A 19,268-nucleotide genomic window follows, 5' to 3' on the forward strand; every position below is an offset into this window, starting at 1 on the left:
TATAGTAAAAGAATGTTTTCACATTCTCATAAAATGAAGACGATCTCGTTTGAACTCTTCCCTATATAACAAAACCCAATTTAGAAAATACATCCACCCTCAATCGAGCCTCCAATGTTCTCCTCAACATAACCCTCCTCTTCACCCCTCGATCATGACAATGCCTACCTTCCTAATTAGTTTCGCAATCTGTATCTTACATATGTGTCTAAAATCTTCACTCTCTCATTTTTTATCTGTAATAAGTGCAACCCTCCATCTACACGAAAAAGTATTGTTCGGAATATTGTCCACATGGTTCAACGTAGGCCCACCTGAACATATACATTTATGTAACTTCCAACACTTTAATGAGTATTCCTACTACGCAACATTTAGACTCATACCACACAACCAGTTCGATCACCAATCTATTAAATTTTCCTTATTTGTTTTGCGAAACGTTCTTGTTTCCAAATTTCTGGTGATAGCTTTCCATTTTAACCTTTACATCATCCTTTCCCTCCCTCTTTAAGGCATGCTTCTGTGTGCATAAACCTCTTATAATTTGTCTTTTTACAACTCGAAAAGAATCTTGAATTAAACAAAATTCACTTGTTTATACTATATTATAAAACATTTGACAAAAATTCTTAAAAATCATTTTTTATGTATGAATTATTGTTTATTGATGCATATTACTTAAAATTGAAGATTACAAGTAAATTGTGCGTAAGTACAACTTGTTAAAGCTTCATGTTTGAATTCGTGTAACTAACTGCAGATAAACATAATCAGATCGAGAATAAATATCTTATTTTAAATATACAAAATCTAAAATATGATTGGGATAATTATTGACCTCTAACAAGATACTTAATTATTATTTTTATAAAAAATTATATCATTAAACCAAAAATAAAAATGAATCGAAGAAATACAAAAAAAAAAAAAAAAGACATTTTAAATAGTTAGTTTGGTATTAGTATAAATATTATTTTTTCAATTTTATATGATATCTTCATATTAAAAAATAAAAACATCATCTCTTTCTCAAAACCACATAAAAACGTATTATAACATCGACTGAGACAAAAATAAAACAAAACACTAAAATCGAAATGTATCTCGTTGTATTGTACAACCACCCTTTTAGTATTAAACAAAAAGTATAGTGGGCAAAAGATACCACTTACAAATTTAGTGCATCTCCAATAAATTCTCTATAAATGGAGAATCAAAAGTCAAAATTAAAAAAAAAATTACATTAATCTTCACCAGTTTCTCCATTTTGGATATCACAATATTAATATGTTATTAAAATATCCAATACAACCCATAATTTATTATTTTTCTCTCTAAACATCCAATTTCAAGGATTCTCATTGATAAAAATAATACAAAAACCATCTCTCTTTTTTAAACAATCACTTTTGAAGATATCTCCAAATTTGAAGGATTTCTTCATATTTTTCAACTTTCTCGATTTTAGAGAATCTGTTGAAACAAAAATCTTTGAAATCTCGATTTTGGAGAATCCGTTGGAGACGCTCTTGTACAAAAGCTAAAATATCAGGGACCAAATATTAGAAAATAAAATCAATCGGATAAGCTTTGCAAATTAGACAAGAGTTAAAGGTAGGATTTTGTGATTCTTGTTTTGTAGCAAAACACTTTGAGAAAGGAGTGAGGCCCTTGGAATCGAGAATCTTGTTCTTTGCCCTTGCCCTTGCCCTTGCCCTTGCGCATTATTTACACCCCTGAACCTCTATATATTTATTCTCTAAATTGCGCTTCAATATTTTAGAAGAATATTGAGGTCAAAAGAGTAGTCAGTATTAACGAGAGAGGTTCCTCCTGCTGGGTGCAGTAATAAGCAATAAGCACCCCCAATACAAACCCCTTTGTTTTCTTGGGAGTACCTCCCTTTGCTCTCTCTGCTCAAAAAACCCACAAAAGGACTATCTTTTTATTCAAGGGTTCTTCAAGATTCGATAAAAAGGTGAGTATTTTTTTCTTGGTTGGATAATGTTTGTGTATTTTGAACCAGAATCCAAACATGGGTTCGTTTCTATTTTTGTTGCTGTTTCTTGATGATGATCAATGTTGAGGTTCTTTAGACATATTTGTTTAATGGGTGAGGTCGGTTTTACCTTTTCTTTAGATTCTTTATATGGGGTTTGGCAAATTTTCTTGATCATGTTTCTTTATGTGTTTTTGTTGAGTGGTTTTGCGTGTTGGAAATCATAATAAGGGGTTTTGGCAATGTGGCAAGAATTTGATGGGAATTTGTAGTGGTGAATGATGGTTGATTGATGCATGAATATTGGGATAACAAGTTGGGAATCTTAGTTCTGTTTATCCAATTGATGATACATTCTTCAAGATATCTTTAATGAGATTGTTTTTGGCATAAGGAATTTCATTAATAAAGGATCATCTTTGATTATATGCCTGTGTTAGATTCTTAGTTTTGAGTGATTAGATTAACAGGTGATCATTTCCATCTTTATTAGTTTTCTAGGGTTTAACCTGTTTTTTGTCATTGTTGATGATGGTGATGATCAATGGTGGGTTTTCATTAGACATGTTTGTTATAGTTTTATGTTGATTTTGTTATTGGGGTTTGAAAATTTTGTCTGGATAATGTGATTTTGGAGGATTTTCTGATCAATCAGAATGAGGGGTTTTTAGCTTCATTGCTGAATAGTCAATGGGAATTATTGGTTCTTAATTTTGACTTCAATTATTCTGACAGGGAGGTCAACAAGCAGCAAATTAAGTTTGATGGCTAATGAGGAAGTGTATGTAGATCAACAAGTGCCATCTGGTGTTCTTACAGGAATAAGATTCAAAGTTCTATCGGAGGAAGATGCGGTGAGTGGATCGTTACTTTTCTCGTTGGTTTTTAACAACTTCAGTCCCAAAATTTAGACTTAGGGGTTGTTTTGTTGGTTTTCTATCAAGTCCTGTATGGAAAAAGTTGTCTATGTAGATTAATCTGTCTTTATAAATGGGGAAGGTTTTTGTTTGGAAGGTTTTTTGGTAGATGGAAGGGAGGGTGTTCTTTAGTTGGGAGGGGGAGGTTTGGAATTTTTTGCCTTTTTGCATAAAGCTCCCCCCCTAAAAGCTTATTGAATAAGCCACTTTCTATATCATTAAGCCACTACCTAACAGTCATGTATGACTAACCGAATAAGATGTGAGTCATATTAAGCTTATTAAGTTGCTAACAAGCATGCCCCAAGTCCTGTATGGATAAAACTGTCTGTGTGGATTAATCTATTCGTATAGATTGGAAATGTTTTTGTTTGGAGAGTTTTTCATAGATGGAAGTAGCGTGTTTTTTTTAATTGGGAGGGGTAGGTTTGGAAAAAATCTGGCTATTTGCGCAAAACTCTCCCCTAGAAGCTTACTGAATAAGCCATTTTCTATATCATTAAGCCACTACCAAACAGTCATGTATAGCTAACCATATCAGCTGTGGGTCCCATTAAGCTCATTAAGCTACTAACAACCAAGCCCTTAATATCCAAACCTAATAGAATGATTTATGATTTTGTATCAGGAGAAGGCATCTGTGAAGGAAATCGTAGTAGCAAATGAAGTAACAGACCCCGCGTTGGGATTTCCGAATCCTGCATCACAGTGCCATACATGTGGTGCCAAAGATTACAGAACATGTGAAGGTCTGAAAGGAGAGGAATGATTCAGTTCATTTTTCTTGTATTCACAACGATTTTAATTCTCTCTTTAATCTTCTGTCTTGCAGGTCATCTAGGCTTAATAAAATTTCCATTCACAATACTTCATCCATACTTCTTACCTGAAGTGGCACAAATTCTGAATAAAATCTGTCCCGGATGTAAAAATCTTAAAAAAGATAAGGGCAAGGTCAGGTATTACATCCCTTGTGTTGCATATTAATTTGATGGTACAAAAGTCGATGTTATCTTGCACAATTTTTGTTTGCAAGCTGGGGTTAAAAAGTGGATTATGGTATCTTAACACAATAACAACTTATATAACTTCATTTTCATTTGTTTCCGTGTTTTCCGGTCATTTTCTAGGTGTTTATATGCTTCCCTTCATTATTTTTTTGAATTTTTGTTTTTGTTCTTCACGATCTGCAGAAAACTGAAATGGCATCCCCAATTCAAATCCTGAAAACCTGCAAATATTGTGATGTAAGTATCTTCTTATTGTTGTGTCGTTGTCTCTTTAGGCTACGGAAATTTGTGAAAAGGTGTTTCCTTTTTCTTCCCATTTAACAGAAAAGCTACAAAGATGTTTATCCACCAATGAAGTTTAAAGTTTCAACGAAAGATGTATTTGGAAAGACTGCAATAATTGCGGAAACAAGAAGTTCAGGGAGGTTGAATTCAGATAAAAGCTTACCTCCCGGTTATTGGGATTTTGTTCCCAATGATCCTCAACAAGAAGAAGCATTTTCAACATTTAACCGAAGAGTTCTTACACATGCTCAGGTAGCATTTTGCCGAAATCTTTTTAACCTTTTATATATCTTTTATTTCATTGCCTCCGCCCCGAAATCAAATCTTTTTTAGAATGTCAAGAGGTTATTGATGTGCTAATCACTCGTGTTGATTCCTAATGGTATCTTTAGGTGTACGAAATATTGAAAGATGTTGATCCAAGCTTTCTTAAAGGATCTTTAGGGAAAAAGAACAAGATTTTTCTCCAAAGTTTCCCTTTAACGCCCAATTGTCATCGTGTAGCTGAGTTTGGACAAAATTTGACCTTTGTAAGTATCTTCTTATCCACATTATGTTGTTTTAATTTCATAAATTACTTCCAAATATAAAAAATGGTCTGATTTCAGGATGAACGCACACGGGCGTACAGAAAAATGATTGGTTTTCGTGGTACCGCAAATGAATTGAGTTCATGTGTAATTGATTGCATAAAACTTTCAAAGGTTAGCAAACATCAGAATCTTTAAAATACCCAATTGTCGTTTGGATTCCAGAATTTGAATTCTTGATAACACCACAGATACGAGCAGAGAAGCCTTCAATTCATAATTCTAATGCAGACAACGATAATCCGTCCAAGATGCATGGACTGAAATACATGAAAGAAGTTAGTCTTGGAAAAAGAACCGATTTTTGTTTCAGAATGGTATGTGTTGGTGATCCATACATAAAGCTAGATGAAATTGGCGTGCCCCATGATATAGCGGAGACCATGCTTGTTTCTGAGCAACTGAATTCTTTAAATTGGGAAAAAATAAATGCATCTTGTGGTTTAAGGATCCTTCAACGGGGAGAAACTTTTATTCGGCGAAGGGGCGGTTTAGTTCCCGTTAGATATGGAGATAATTTGCGGATAGGAGATACTGTATATCGACCTCTTAATGATGGGGATATTGTTTTGATAAACAGACCTCCATCTATTCATTCCCACTCACTCATTGCACTACGGGTCAAAGTTCTTCCGGTCAACTGCGTTCTTTCGATCAACCCTCTTATTTGTTCGCCTTTACGAGGTGATTTTGATGGGGATAGTCTTCATGGTTACATTCCTCAATCATTAGAATGTCGGGTTGAGCTGCGAGAGCTTGTTACATTAGAAAACCAGTTGGTCGATAAGCAGAGTGGCGAGAATCTGTTATCATTAAGTCATGATAGTCTCACTGCTGCCCATTTGATGTTAGAAGACGGGGTTTTTTTCAATCGTCCTCAATTGCAACAGCTCCAAATGTTTTGTCGTCATCAGCAGTTGGAACTGCCGGCTATCATGAAAAAGTCGAAGGATTCACCGTTGGAACTCCCAGCTGACATGTCAAATTCTTGTTTTTGGACTGGGAGGCAGTTGTTTAGCCTCTTAATGGCTAAAGATTTTGATCTTAGTGTGGCGGGGGCTCAGATAAAGCGAGGAGAATTTGTCGGTTTGTTAAATCCGTCTTCGTGCCTGCAAGCGGCTGATGAGAACTTATATAATTATCTCATCAAAAACTTTCGAGGTGAAGAGGTTCTTGAATTCCTTCATTCAGCTCAAGAATTGCTTATTGAATGGCTGTCAATGAGGGGATTTAGTGTCTCGTTGTTGGATCTTTACCTATCTTCCGATGCTCAAAATAATATGAATGATGAAGTATTTTACGGGTTACGTGAAGCAGAACGGCAAGCTCACGGGCAGCTGTTAATGGTGGATGATCATCAAGATTTTCTTAGCGGAAAGTTGACGGAAAACGAAGGTTACAGTGAACTGGAATCTGAGAAACTGTGTCACGATCAGCAAACCTCCGCGGCACTAAGTCGAGCATCAGCTGCCGCTTTCAAGGAAGTGTTCCGTGATCTTCAAAATCTTATTTACAACTATGCCACAAAAGATAATTCGTTTCTTTCGATGTTGAAGGCAGGGAGTAAGGGAAACATGCTGAAGTTTGTTCAGCACAGTATGTGCTTGGGTTATCAGCATTCATTAGTCCCGCTCTCCTTCCACTTCCCTCGTCAATTTTCTTGCGTTTCATGGAACAATCATAAGAGGGCAGAATTGTCATTTCCTTTGGGTGTAGATAGATATGTTCCTTATGGGGTCATAAAGAGCTCCTTTTTGGCTGGTCTTAATCCCCTCGAGTTCTTTGTTCATTCTGTGACGAATAGGGATGCTTCATTCGGTGGACATGCCGATATCTCTGGGACTTTGTTTCGAAAACTCATGTTTTTCATGCGAGATATGTACGTCGGATATGATGGGACCGTGAGAAATTGTTACGGAAATCAGCTTGTTCAGTTTTCGTACAATTCCAAGAATGCCCCAGGTCAAAGTAAGTCGCTTTTGAATAACGCGGAGTGTGGGGAGCCAGTTGGTTCGTTGGCTGCATGTGCCATCTCCGAAGCTGCATACGGTGCTTTGGATCAGCCAATCAGTGCACTTGAGAACTCGCCTCTGCTAAACTTGAAGGTAACAGATTCTAATTTCCAAATGTCTAAAATACCTTCAAGAATGAGTCTCATAGAGCCAAGCTAATGTAATCAACTTTGTACGACAAAAGTGGGCAAATACGTAATTTTAGATTAAAAACTTTGTAAAAGTGGAAATGTGGAACTAACGTGTGTTTAATAAGCATTCTTGTTTGATGAATATAATGGAATTGTCGTTTAATTGTACAGAAAGTGCTTGAATGTGGTGTTAGAAAACTCAGTGGTAACAAAACCGCATCACTTTTCTTGTCACAAAAACTTAAAAGATGGACAAATGGATTCGAATACGGAGCAATAGATGTCAAGAATCATTTGGAGAAGCTATTGTTTCAGGATGTTGTTTCTCTCATCACGGTATTGTAAGTTCTTTTTCCCTTTGACTTGTTGGATTTTCCATTCTTTTCGGCAAGATTCTTGACTATATTCGTTATGTTGACTAGCTATTCCCCACAAACCGGCAAACGGTCTCGTTTCAGTCCCTGGATTTGCTATTTCCGTATAAGCAAGGTAATTCGAGAAATTTACATGTTTATCCCTCTGTCAATACCCAAATAAAAAAATAGGCCAAGCAAGACTGGACTATTCAAGAATGTTAAAAAGATATATACCAAAATCCAAGTTCTGGTTTTAGCTTGGTTGGTTTTCCATTAAAAGCTGTATGGATAAAGTTGTCTGCGCAGATTTTACTGTCGGTATAGATTGAGAAGGTCTTTGTTTGGGAGGGTTTCTTCATAATAGATGAAATGAGTGTGCTTTTAATTGGGAGGGGCAGGTTTGGAAAAAAAAAACTTGGCTTTCTTCCTAAAGCTCCCCCTAGAAGCTTATTGAATAAGCCACTTTCTATATCATTAAGCCACTACCAAAGAGTCGTGTATAGCTGACCGAATAAGCTGTGATTCTCATTAAGCTGCTAACAAACAGGCCCTTAGTAAGAGGTTGTTTGGTTGGTTTTCCATTAAATCTTGTATTCATAAAATTGTCTGTGTGGATTAATCTGTCTGTATAGATTGAGAAGGTATTTGTTTGGGAGGGTTTTTCGTAGATGGAAGGAATGTTCTTTAATTGGGAGGGGCAGGTTTGGAGTAAAGATGCAGAACTAGGGAGATCCTTGAGGATGGTCCTAAAGGGTCTTTTAGTCATTTTGTTTCAAAAAACTTCCCCGTTAAGCGAGCATAATGTCACATATAGCTTGTTACCATTCTATGAGTTTTTTTTTTTTTTAATGAAGTTTCTTTTTCTTTTCCATCCTCTTTAACTGCAGGAAGCTGCTAGCAGGAAGCAACTAAAAGTGCAGTCCATTATCAATGCTTTGAAGTGCAAATGCTCAGACTCGACCAGTTTAAAGAAACTAAAACTGAATTTACCGAAATTAGAGATAGCTTCCAAGTATGATTTTTGCTATCTTGATGCGTTAGTTTTGCTTCAACGATCGTTTATTGCTCTCCATTTTAGAGAAAAAGTTACAAACTTTATGATTATTTCAGGAATTGCCCTGAAGATGATGCAAAGAATGAGCACGTTTTTATCACTGCTCAAATAGTTGACGGTTCAAACGCCTCACTGAATCTCCTCCAAGATGTGGTGGTGCCATTCCTTCTAGAAACTGTTATAAAAGGTTTTATTATAAACTTCCAGTATCCATTAACTAATGTTATAACTTTTTAGATTTTCAGTTCTTTGATTCTCGTTAAGAAGGAAAGATTACTTATCCTCTAGAGGTTCATATAAAGATGAAAACTTTTTGATAATAAAAGATAACTTATTTAGGATCTTCGAATGTCAAGAAAGTGGATATCCTGTGGCAAGATTGTCCAAAAACGTCAAAATCTGGTAAAGAATCTTCGGGTGAGCTTTACTTGCGTGTTTTCATGTCTGAAAACTGCGATCGAAGGAATTTCTGGAGGTTTCTTATGGATGATTGCATCCAAATAATGGATATGATTGATTGGGAAAGAAGCCATCCCGATGACATCCAGGATGTGATTATAGCTCAAGGAATAGATGCAGCAAGAAACCATTTTCTTTCTGTATGTTTCCCGCTATTCTTTTATTTTTCACAAAAAATCCGTTTCTCTTGAGTTGTAACTTGACCAATAACTGTTCATTTTAACGCAGACAATGAAATCGGCAATATCGGATACTGGGAAAAACATACTTCCAGAACATCTGGCGCTTGCTGCAGACTGTTTATCAGCTACTGGTGAATTTGTTCCAATAAATGCCAAAGGGCTATCGTTGCAGAGAAAACAAGTGTCTATTTCTGCGCCATTTACTCAAGCGTGCTTTTCCGTGAGTTTTTGGTAGCATTAGGAGATGGAGTTTTCGTGAATTTAACGTTGGTTTTGTTATTTGTTAACGGGAATTACAATCTGTTGCAGAATCCATCTGATTGCTTTGTGAAAGCTGCAAAAAGTGGGGCATCCGATAAACTTGAAGGGACTATTGATGCGTTATCGTGGGGAAAAGTTCCAGCTCTTGGGACTGGAGGAAGATTTGAAATTTTATTTTCCGGGGAGGTAAGCATTATGTTAATTGTTGAAACGATCAACGATCGTTCAAATGGTGTTTTAAAACATGTATTTTGGGTACGCATTTTGGACGTGAAACGTCCAAAGTATGTATGTTAAAACACTGATATTTTTAGTTATATAAGCCTTTCTCATGTCGCTATTTGAAAATGTTATATAAGACGTTTCATGTCCGTAGTTTTTTGTTGAGTAGTTCATGTGGTTTGCTTGCACCACACCAATTGCCACCGCAGTCTCGAAATTATACTAGCACTCCTTTCGTTTCGATTTGTTTACACCATTTGTCTTGGTCCCTAACGGGGTTAATTCCATTTGTTAAGATGAGGGGTATTTTGGTCATTTTACTAAATTTTTCTTATAATATTTTAGTGTACAAGTTTGTGAAGGTAAGATGACCAAAAATCAAAACGCCCCTCACCACTAAGGATGGACTTAACCCCCATTCCATCTGTTAAAGATGAGGGGCATTTCGGTCATTTTGTACCCATTTTTGGTTATATATTTTAGTAGACAGGTTTGTAAAGGTAAAATGACCAAAATGTCCCTCACCTTAACGGATGGACTTGATGCCCGTTAAGGGTAGGAACAAGTGGTGTAAGGAAATTGAAATGATGGGGGCGCTGGTGTAATTTTGAAACTGTAGCACAACCGATGGAGTTTGAGCAAAACGCAAGACGATTGGTGTAATTCACTCTTATCCGGTTTTTTTTCACATCATGTTATACAAGTTTTTTCATCTGTGACGATGAGGGGCATTTCGGTCATTTTACCACTTCTTTTTCTTATAATATTTTAGCATACAACTTTGTAAAGGTAAAAAAGACTAAAATGCCCCTCACCTTAACGGATGGACCTAACGCCCGGGACAAGTGATATATATACATACACGCATATATCGTATCCTCGGCTTTCTAAATCTTTCGTGTCTAAAACGTTACCACATTTATCTCGGCAATTGTACATGCTCATGTTTGATAATATCCCAGAAACACCAAATTGATAAACCAGAAGACGTGTACAGTCTCTTGAGCAAGAATATCGATTCTCAAGAAGAGAAAGTCGAGGTGCCGATTGAGGTTGACGATAAGCACACGAAGAACAATACTCCGGCTCCGTTGTTGTATCCATATAATAATTTCGCCATAGACGGCAGTGCCGATATAATGAAAACAGTGTTGAAAAAACATATATCTGCCGAAGATATCAAGCGATTGTCAAAAGACTTGAAGCATATACTTTACAAGTAAGTTTTCCCTCATCTTTTCATTTTATGTCATTTAAATTAGTTTATCGTACTCGGGTCATCTTGTATATGCATATGTGCATACTGTACAGATGAATGGTTATTTGGGTGTTCCTCGGTTTTTCATTTTTTCATTTTTTTTTATTAACCTGTATATCCAACCCGCTATGCGAGCCGACTAATCCCAGGGCGACCACCTGCTTTGCAGATATCTTGGTTTTTCATTTTTTTGGGGTTTTCCCCTGAAGCTCATTCCATTGTAGTATATGAATATAGATAACATGATACAACCGTTGTATTATTTCCGTTATGATGTAGGTATGATGTTAATCACAAGTTAAGCCAAGATGACAAGCTTGTTGCATGGAAAGCGTTACTTTTTCACCCTCGAAGGGACGAGAAGATTGGAATCGGACTTTATGAAATAAAGGTACAACAACGATAAATGCTCATTTTTTTCGTTCTTATTTCTCGTGTTTTCTGGGTTTGACATTCCCGTTTGTGTTACAGGTCGGGTACCACTCGACACATGGAAGTTCACGATGCTTTGTTTTGGAACGAGTAGATGGAACAACGGAAGATTTTTCGTATCACAAATGCATACACCACGCGTTGAAACTGATCTCGCCTAACGAAGCCAAATTATACGAGTCAAGATGGTTCGGAAGAGAATAACGCTCGGCTTGGAGCAGATCGATCCGTTTTGTGGGAGGAGAAATGATGTGATTTTAATGTGTTTCTTTTTTGTGATTATGATTATGGGAAGATGGTGTTCTTCAGCTTCTTTTTGCTGCTTCCACTGAAATTTGTTTGCCGGAAAAAAGATTCCGGCGAGGAAGTCTTAGTGGAAGTAGCAACGAGAAGCTTGGAACGATCAATAATCCTGTCTAGTTATTATGGTCCTTTTCGGTTTCGATTTGTAACATTTAGATTCTTCGATGACTATGACCCACCGGTAAATTCTTGCAGATCTGCTGCCGGAAAACTAGAACTACCACCTTACACTAGAGTTGATCATTTGCAGGCATGGTCTGAGCCCATGTCGGGCTTAACCTATTTTTCGGCCCGATAAGCAAACCTAAGCTTTTTTACGGGATTAAAAACTTGTTGCTTCCCACCCTATTAATGGGTTGGATTAACGAGCTTAAAAATCTTTTTATGTTTTTAAGAAAACAAAATTTATATAAAATCACAAGTTATATAAAATAATTCAAAATATATAACAATTTCTCAACTTTAAAATTAGATTTAATACATAACAATGTACATAATTCAGGAAAAGTTGTTCTGGAACACAGAAATGATCAAATGAGATGATATGAATTGATCAATTGAGGTAATTATGTTTTTAGTTTTTTAAATTTCCAAAGGTGTTGTTATCACAAGTTATAATTACGTGTGAACTGATAAGTATCAAGATTTTTTAATTTTATTTGTAAAAGTTAATTATAATAGAGAGATTAACGGGCTCGGTGGGCCTTCCCAATTTTTTTGAATCGTTAATGCCTATTACTAATTTTTAACAAATCAGTCCGAACCTGTCCATTTCTTTAAAAAATGGTAGTCCAAGTCCAAGCCTATTGTTTTGACGGGCCAGTCAAGACAGGTCTAGTGGGTAGTCTCGGCCATGAGCAGCTCTACCTTACACCTATGGCCACCGTAGAACTGTGAGAAACCCACGGCAAACAAACCAAAACCATCATTACTACAACGGTGGTTGATATTTGTTGCTTTCATGATGACAGTGGGATTAGGGATGCAAAAGACTCGGGCTTTTTCTAACCTTTCAAGTTTGGTTTCCGACTTGAATACCAACATTTTCGGTTGGGCCAGACAGGGGTTTGTAGTTGAAAGAGGAGCGACTTACTACGTGCCGGCTTTTTAAATTTGGATTTAAGTTTTTTTGTGCATCGAGTCGGGATTTTAAAAACATTAATGGATCCTTATTTTTTAGCATAAAAAGACGTGTTCGTAGAATTAGAAAAAGAAGAGACAATATAATAAGCAGATGAATGTGAACTTTATTGGTGCATGATTGAGAGAGACGACAACATCTTACTGTACTGGCCATGCATTATTTGATTCAAGCTTTCCACGATCAGATCTTACCAAAATGTAAACTATATATACATTCAGACATCTTGGATTCTGTCTTTAAAAAATCATTATATAATTGGATTTGATTTTGTAGCTATCAAGACATGGCATGGGCTAAATTCATTACATTAATAATCCCAAACAGAAACAAACATTCTCAAAAGTCCCAATAAATTTGTGGAGATGATGTTATTGTATGAATTGTGATGGCGAGTTATAAATTCTTGAGTAAATTACATAAATCGTCAGTGATTTACTAATTACTAAAACTCTGGTGTAATATCGTAGCTCAAACTAACAATTCCTATCTATACGATATTATAAAATATTTGACAAAAGTTATTAAAAATCATTATTTATGTATGAAATACTGTTTGTTAATGTATATTACTTAAAATTTAAGATAACAAGTAAATTGTGTGTAAGTACAACTTATTAAAGCTCTATTTTTTATTTGTATAACTAACTGCAGATAAAGATAATCAAATACGAGATACACATTTTATTTTAAATATAAAAAATTTAAACTATAATTAAAATAATCATTAAGTTCTAATAGAATCATTATTTTTGTAAAGATTAATATTGTTAAGCCAGAAATAAATTACTTCGTTATTAGATTTAAATTAAATTATAATAAAAAATTGAATCAAAGAAATTGTATAAAAAAAGGAGAACTTTTAAATAGTTAGTTTGATATTAATATCGATATATTTTTTCAAACTTTTATGATATCTTCAACTTTATTTTTATTTAAAAGTAAAAACATTATCTTTCTCAAAACCAAATAAACTGTATTATATCGATAGAGACAAAAACTAAAACGAAACATTAAAATGAAGATGTATCTCGTTGCATTGCGCGGGTACCCTTCTAGTAATTTCAAGAAACCACATATAACAACTTGCGGAAACTCAGAATTATATTTATAAACTTCTTATAAAGACTTAAAATTATGAGCTATCAATGAGGGGCAGATACACATGAGAGGTCAAAGGTCCCCAACAAAATGCTTCACAATTGATTAAAAACATATTTTTTATTCAGTGTTTGCTACTGGGACCCCAACACCAAAATAAAAGGCCCCCAACTATGATAAATGTCATACTTTTAATTGCTTCAATTTTACTCTTTAGTACTCAATAAACAACAGCTCAACTCAACACCTACCTACTTCTCCTTAGAACTCAACTAAAATCTAATGTTTTAAAGTTAACGAGCAATGTGTTTACTTGTTTTAAGTGTAAACTATGTAGAATATATATAAATACTAGTATAATATGTTGGTTTAACCAAAATAGTAAAAAAAAAAAAACTGAAAATCGAACCGAATAAATTATCTTTATTCTGTTAATATATAGAACCGTTTAAGCCAAAAACGAAAACCTGAAACCATTTTTAGTTTGGACGAATTGTCCGGTTTTCGAGATTTTTCGACACTCCTAAGTAATGCCCCCAACCATAATAGTTTCTGGATCCGTCACTGCTACCAATAACTTGTATCTTAATTTCAAAAAAAAAAATTATTTAGATGGATGGTCTAGGGCTTTAAAGTAATGGTCTTTGACCTAGCAGTATCGTAGTCTCTAGTTTCCTAGGAAGTCAGACGTTCAAACCTCACTGAAAATAAAAAAAGTATGTAAATTTATTTGTTAAATTTGCCGTATATAAACTATACACTTAAAAAAAAAGTTATAGACTTTATGCTACACAAGTCAACTTCTAATTCATAGTTTTCTATTTTGCATTATAATTTTGGACCCAACGGTCGAAATCATGGCATATGTGCACATTCTTCTTTCTTGAAAGGGAATAAAATATAAAAGTCATTACTATAATGATTTAGGTATAGGTTTTATTAAGCAATATTTTTAATAAATAAGCCATCGCCATGTTGTGCGGTTCAAATCTATTATAAAAATGAAAATACGAATCATGTTTTTATTATTAAAAAATTAAAGAAATTAATATTTAAATAGGAGGGTTGTAGGCACATCTCATTTTCAAGATCTACATTAGAATGATTTATTGTCACATCTTTTAACTTTTAAATAATTAAAATACATGTTCATCAATATTATATGTATTAGTGGATTGAGAGTCATTTTTCTAATGATAAAGACAAAATAATTACTATAATATAATTACTAGAAGGGTGCTCGTACAATACAGCGAGACACATCTCGATTTTAATGTTCTATTTTATTATTTGTCTCTGTCAATATTATAATACGGTTTTATGTGTTTTTAAGAAAACAATAATGATTTTTATTTTTGAATAAAATATAAATTTAAAAATATCATAAAAATTTGAGAAAAAAAATATGTCAGTGTTAATATCAAATCAACTATTTAAAAGTTTTTATTTTTTATGTAGTTTCTTTAATTTTTTTTATTATAATTTAATTTAAGTTTAATAATGAAATAATTTATTTTTGGTTTAATAATATAACATTTTATAAAGATAATAATTAAGTATTTTGTTATAACTCAATGATTATCCTAATTATATTTTAGATTTTTTTTATATAAAATGAGATCTTTATATTGTATTTGATTATGTTTATTTGCAGTTCGTTACACGAATTCAGATATGGAACTTTAATAAGTTGTACTTACGCACAATCTATTTGCAATCTTCAGTTTTAAGTAATATGCATTAATAAACAGTACTTTACGCATAAAAAGTTGTTTTTAAAAGTTTTTTGTAAATGCTTTATTATATAGTATAGATAGAAAAAAAATGTATTCATAGTTATAAGTTATAATAAAAGAATACTGATAATTTAGTTTTAGTTTCAGTAATTTACAATTAAATTTTTTTGTGCTGCTGTTATTAAGTATTACAACTTCAATTAAGTTTGTGCATATGATTGTAATATCTGGAAGTTTTGGCAACGATATATGATAGTAACATAATTCAACGATACACTGTGCATAATCAAACCTAAAACCAATTAAATCTAGATTAAAGTTAACAAACGATACCTTTAAGATGAAACAATATAAAAATATATCTATCTAATCTTCGTGAACAAATTGACGTTATTAGAAAGTTGTAAACGCTTAGTTGTATCATTAGCAACTCAAGGGCTTGTTTGTTAGTAGCTTAATAAGTTTGATAGGACTACTAACTTGTTCGGTAGCATATACGTGACTGTTTGGTAATGGCATAATGATATAGAAAGTGGTTTATTCCATAAGTTTTTAGGGGATGAAATTTATACAGAAAACCAATTTTTTTTCTTCCAAACATGTATTTTTCAACTAAAAAACACACTGATTCCATCTATGAAACAATCATCCAAAACAAAGACATTCCCAACTTGTATAGATAGATTAACATATACAAACAACTTTATTCATACAAGACTTAATGGAAAACCAATCAAACGACCCCTTAAATTAGATGGACTTAGAGCATCTTAATGAGTTTAATAAGACTCACATCTTATTCGGTCAGTTATATATGATTATCTGGTAGTGACTTAATAATATAGAAAATGATTTATTTAATATTTTCTTAGGGGGGAGTTTTATACAAAAAAAATCTAACTTTTTTCCAAACGTCCCTCCCAATTAAAAAACACGATCCTTCTGTGTAATGAAAAAATTATCTTAAACAAAACCCTTCATAAATGATACAAAGAGATTAATCTATACATATAACTTTATTGATACAACAAACCAACTAAAACCACCTCTTATTTTCACAAAAAAATGGTTGAAATAGTTTCTTAGAGTTGAGTTCACGTGAAACCAGACTATTTTCGTGAGATCATTTTTTTACACTTGAAATTTCATAACAAAATACTGTGAAGGCAAAAAAAAGTTCGAACATTCACAGCAAAAACGCTGTAAAGGTTGGTGTTTACTGTGAAGTTTCAAGTGTAAAAAAATGATCAAACGAAAATAGGTTGGTCTCACATGATCCCAAATCTAATTTCTTAAACATCTGTATGGTTTAAAACACAATTTTGTTTGAATTTAGTAAAATGAGACGTGGAAAGAACGTTTTTGCCCATTTTCTTCAAAATCTGACAACTAAAAATTTCGTATATTTACCTTAATAGACAAATTTGTGTAATACACGTAAAATTGTTGAAGCAATGTAAACATCTACAAAAACAAATAAATAAATATATATATATATATATATATATATATACACACACACTAATTAGAAGGGTACTCGCACAATGCAACGAGATACATCTCGACTTTAATGTTTCGTTTCTTTGTTCGATGTTATAATACAATTTTATGTGATTTTAAGAAAATGATAATATTTTTTACTTTTGCATAAGATATAAATATAAAGATATCATAAGAATTTGAAAAAAATATATTGATATTCATATCAAACTAACTATTTAAAATTTCTATTTTTTTTGTGTAATTTTTATTAGTGATTTTATTATAATTTAATTTAAGTTTAATAATGAAATAATTTATTTTTGGTTTAATAATATAACATTTTATAAAGATAATAATTAAGTATTWTSTTARAACTCAATGATTATCCTAATTTTATTTTAGATATTTTATATTTAAAATGAGATGTTTATAATGTATTAGATTATGTTTATCTGTAGTTAGTTACATGAATTCAAACATCGAGCTTTAATAAGTTGTAATTATGTACAATTTACTTGTAATATTGAATTTTAAGTATTATGCATCAATAAACAGTACTTTGTGCATAAAAAATGAGTTTAAAAGTTTTTGTCAAATGCTTTATAATATAGTATAGATATATAGACAATAAGTTCAATTGCAAACCAAATTTTGGTTGTGAATCGTGGGACAAAGGAGAATGTGACACTTGTCCCCAATTTCCACATTTAGTATAGATAACGAAGGTCATTGAGTACGAATAACAAAATTGAACGTTTATGAACTATTCATGATGAATGATACAACATTCATGATGACAAATACATGATCATGATCCATGTTAAATTAATTCACTATTCACGACGAATAATGCACATTCGTCATGATGATACATTATTCATGATGAATAACTCGTAAAGATGTGAGACACGTGTCGCACTCTCCTTTATCCCCAATTTATAATTAAAAATAGATTTTCAATTGAACCCCTATATATAATTATTTAAAATAATTTATTTATTAGAACTTATATTTATTATGATAATTGGAAAAGATTTATTAAATTCTTTTTAATCATGCCAAAAACAACAAATATTAGACTTGATTAGGTTTTGAGTTTGTTAAGTACCCAATGGTCCTAATCTTTTTGTATCTTTTGTTTTTATTAAATAACAAAATATTATATCTTTATTTATTACAATAATATATTTTTAAATTATTTTTTATTAGGATATTATATTTTAGAAAATCTATTTATTATAACAATAAATAATTTATTACCTTTTAAACTGATTAACTCCTATTTTTCTTATTACATAGTTTAAATGGGGTGAAATAGATGACACGTCATTCTCATCACGTATCTTTTAATTTTATTTTTAAATTGTTTTCTCAGATGATATATTTCTAAAGAATCAGATAAGTATCTTTTAGATTTAGAAAAATATATTCTAACATTTATTTTATATTTTGATTTTGTCAAATCACAGTTGATATACCATTTTGAATTAAATGATTTTGATTATAATCTTGTTTGCTATTTTTAATTTAATGATTTTGATTATCAGTAATATTGATTTGATTTTGTTTGAATTTGAATGTTGGTAAATCATTGTTGACATTTAAAAAAAATCCCCGATTTCTATTAACAACGTGGATGAGAATGTGATCATATTCTCCAACGAGAATAGATATGGAAAATAGCGATCGGGGATCAGGATCTCCGTCCGATTCCATGGCCCGATAAGAAAAAAATAAATACAATATTAAAACTTATAAAAATATATTATTATTTCAACCATTTAATTCTAATAATAAATAATATTTTATTCATAATCTTTTTGTTAAAAATAAGATAACGAACGAGATAATATTTTTTAAATTTAACATATTTTAATAAAGAAAAATTGACTATTGATTAAAAAAGGCGAATTAATTATATATTTAATTTACGGTGGCAAAAGTTTGTAGAACAATTATTGGAATCAGCATTAATAAGCTGTCAATCTCATGATCCATGCCCCACAGCAAACCACAAAGTGCCAATTGCCCCCGACCCAAAGAGCCAATTGGCCCATAAATATTCATAAAATATCACATGTTTTAAACAAAATGGAAAAAAATGTATTTTTAATTTTCCTACCAAATGTGAAAAAAAAAAAAAAAAATTAGAAGATAATTACGGTTAAAAATAGTTATAAAATTACAGATATTAATTAAATTATGTGGTAAAATAAATAAATGTATATTTATAAAAATCACATATTTTATTTCCTTTTTTCTTTTATTTAAAAATACTAGAAGAGTACTCGCGCAATGCAGCGAGATACATCGTGTTTTTAATATTTCATTTTA

General features: G+C 32.4%; 1 protein-coding gene across 1 annotated transcript; it reads left to right on the plus strand.

Moving 5' to 3' along the window:
• The first annotated feature begins 1,911 nt into the window (after positions 1-1,911).
• LOC112527232 (DNA-directed RNA polymerase IV subunit 1) lies at positions 1,912-11,660 on the plus strand. Its single transcript, XM_025137717.1, has 19 exons — positions 1,912-1,981; positions 2,738-2,856; positions 3,548-3,668; positions 3,752-3,873; positions 4,113-4,166; positions 4,254-4,466; positions 4,607-4,744; positions 4,823-4,918; positions 4,996-6,909; positions 7,119-7,288; positions 7,370-7,436; positions 8,191-8,315; positions 8,414-8,544; positions 8,697-8,956; positions 9,045-9,218; positions 9,308-9,445; positions 10,444-10,700; positions 11,019-11,130; positions 11,211-11,660. The coding sequence occupies exons 2-19, from the start codon at positions 2,767-2,769 to the stop codon at positions 11,373-11,375; spliced, it is 4,347 nt and encodes a 1,448-aa protein (XP_024993485.1). The 5' UTR covers positions 1,912-1,981; positions 2,738-2,766; the 3' UTR covers positions 11,376-11,660.
• Positions 11,661-19,268: the final 7,608 nt, after the last annotated feature.

The sequence above is a fragment of the Cynara cardunculus genome, assembly GCF_001531365.2.
Source record: "Cynara cardunculus var. scolymus isolate 2C chromosome LG 15, CcrdV1, whole genome shotgun sequence".
NCBI classification, from domain to species: Eukaryota; Viridiplantae; Streptophyta; class Magnoliopsida; order Asterales; family Asteraceae; genus Cynara; species Cynara cardunculus.

Bases quoted from the DNA above. Each gene is read 5' to 3' on its own strand.
- LOC112527232 (XM_025137717.1), top strand. From the start codon at position 2,767: ATGGCTAATGAGGAAGTGTATGTAGATCAACAAGTGCCATCTGGTGTT. The intron at 3,874-4,112 runs GTCAGGTATTAC...CACGATCTGCAG, and splicing joins TTAAAAAAGATAAGGGCAAG to AAAACTGAAATGGCATCCCC. The intron at 4,919-4,995 runs GTTAGCAAACAT...ATAACACCACAG, and splicing joins ATTGCATAAAACTTTCAAAG to ATACGAGCAGAGAAGCCTTC.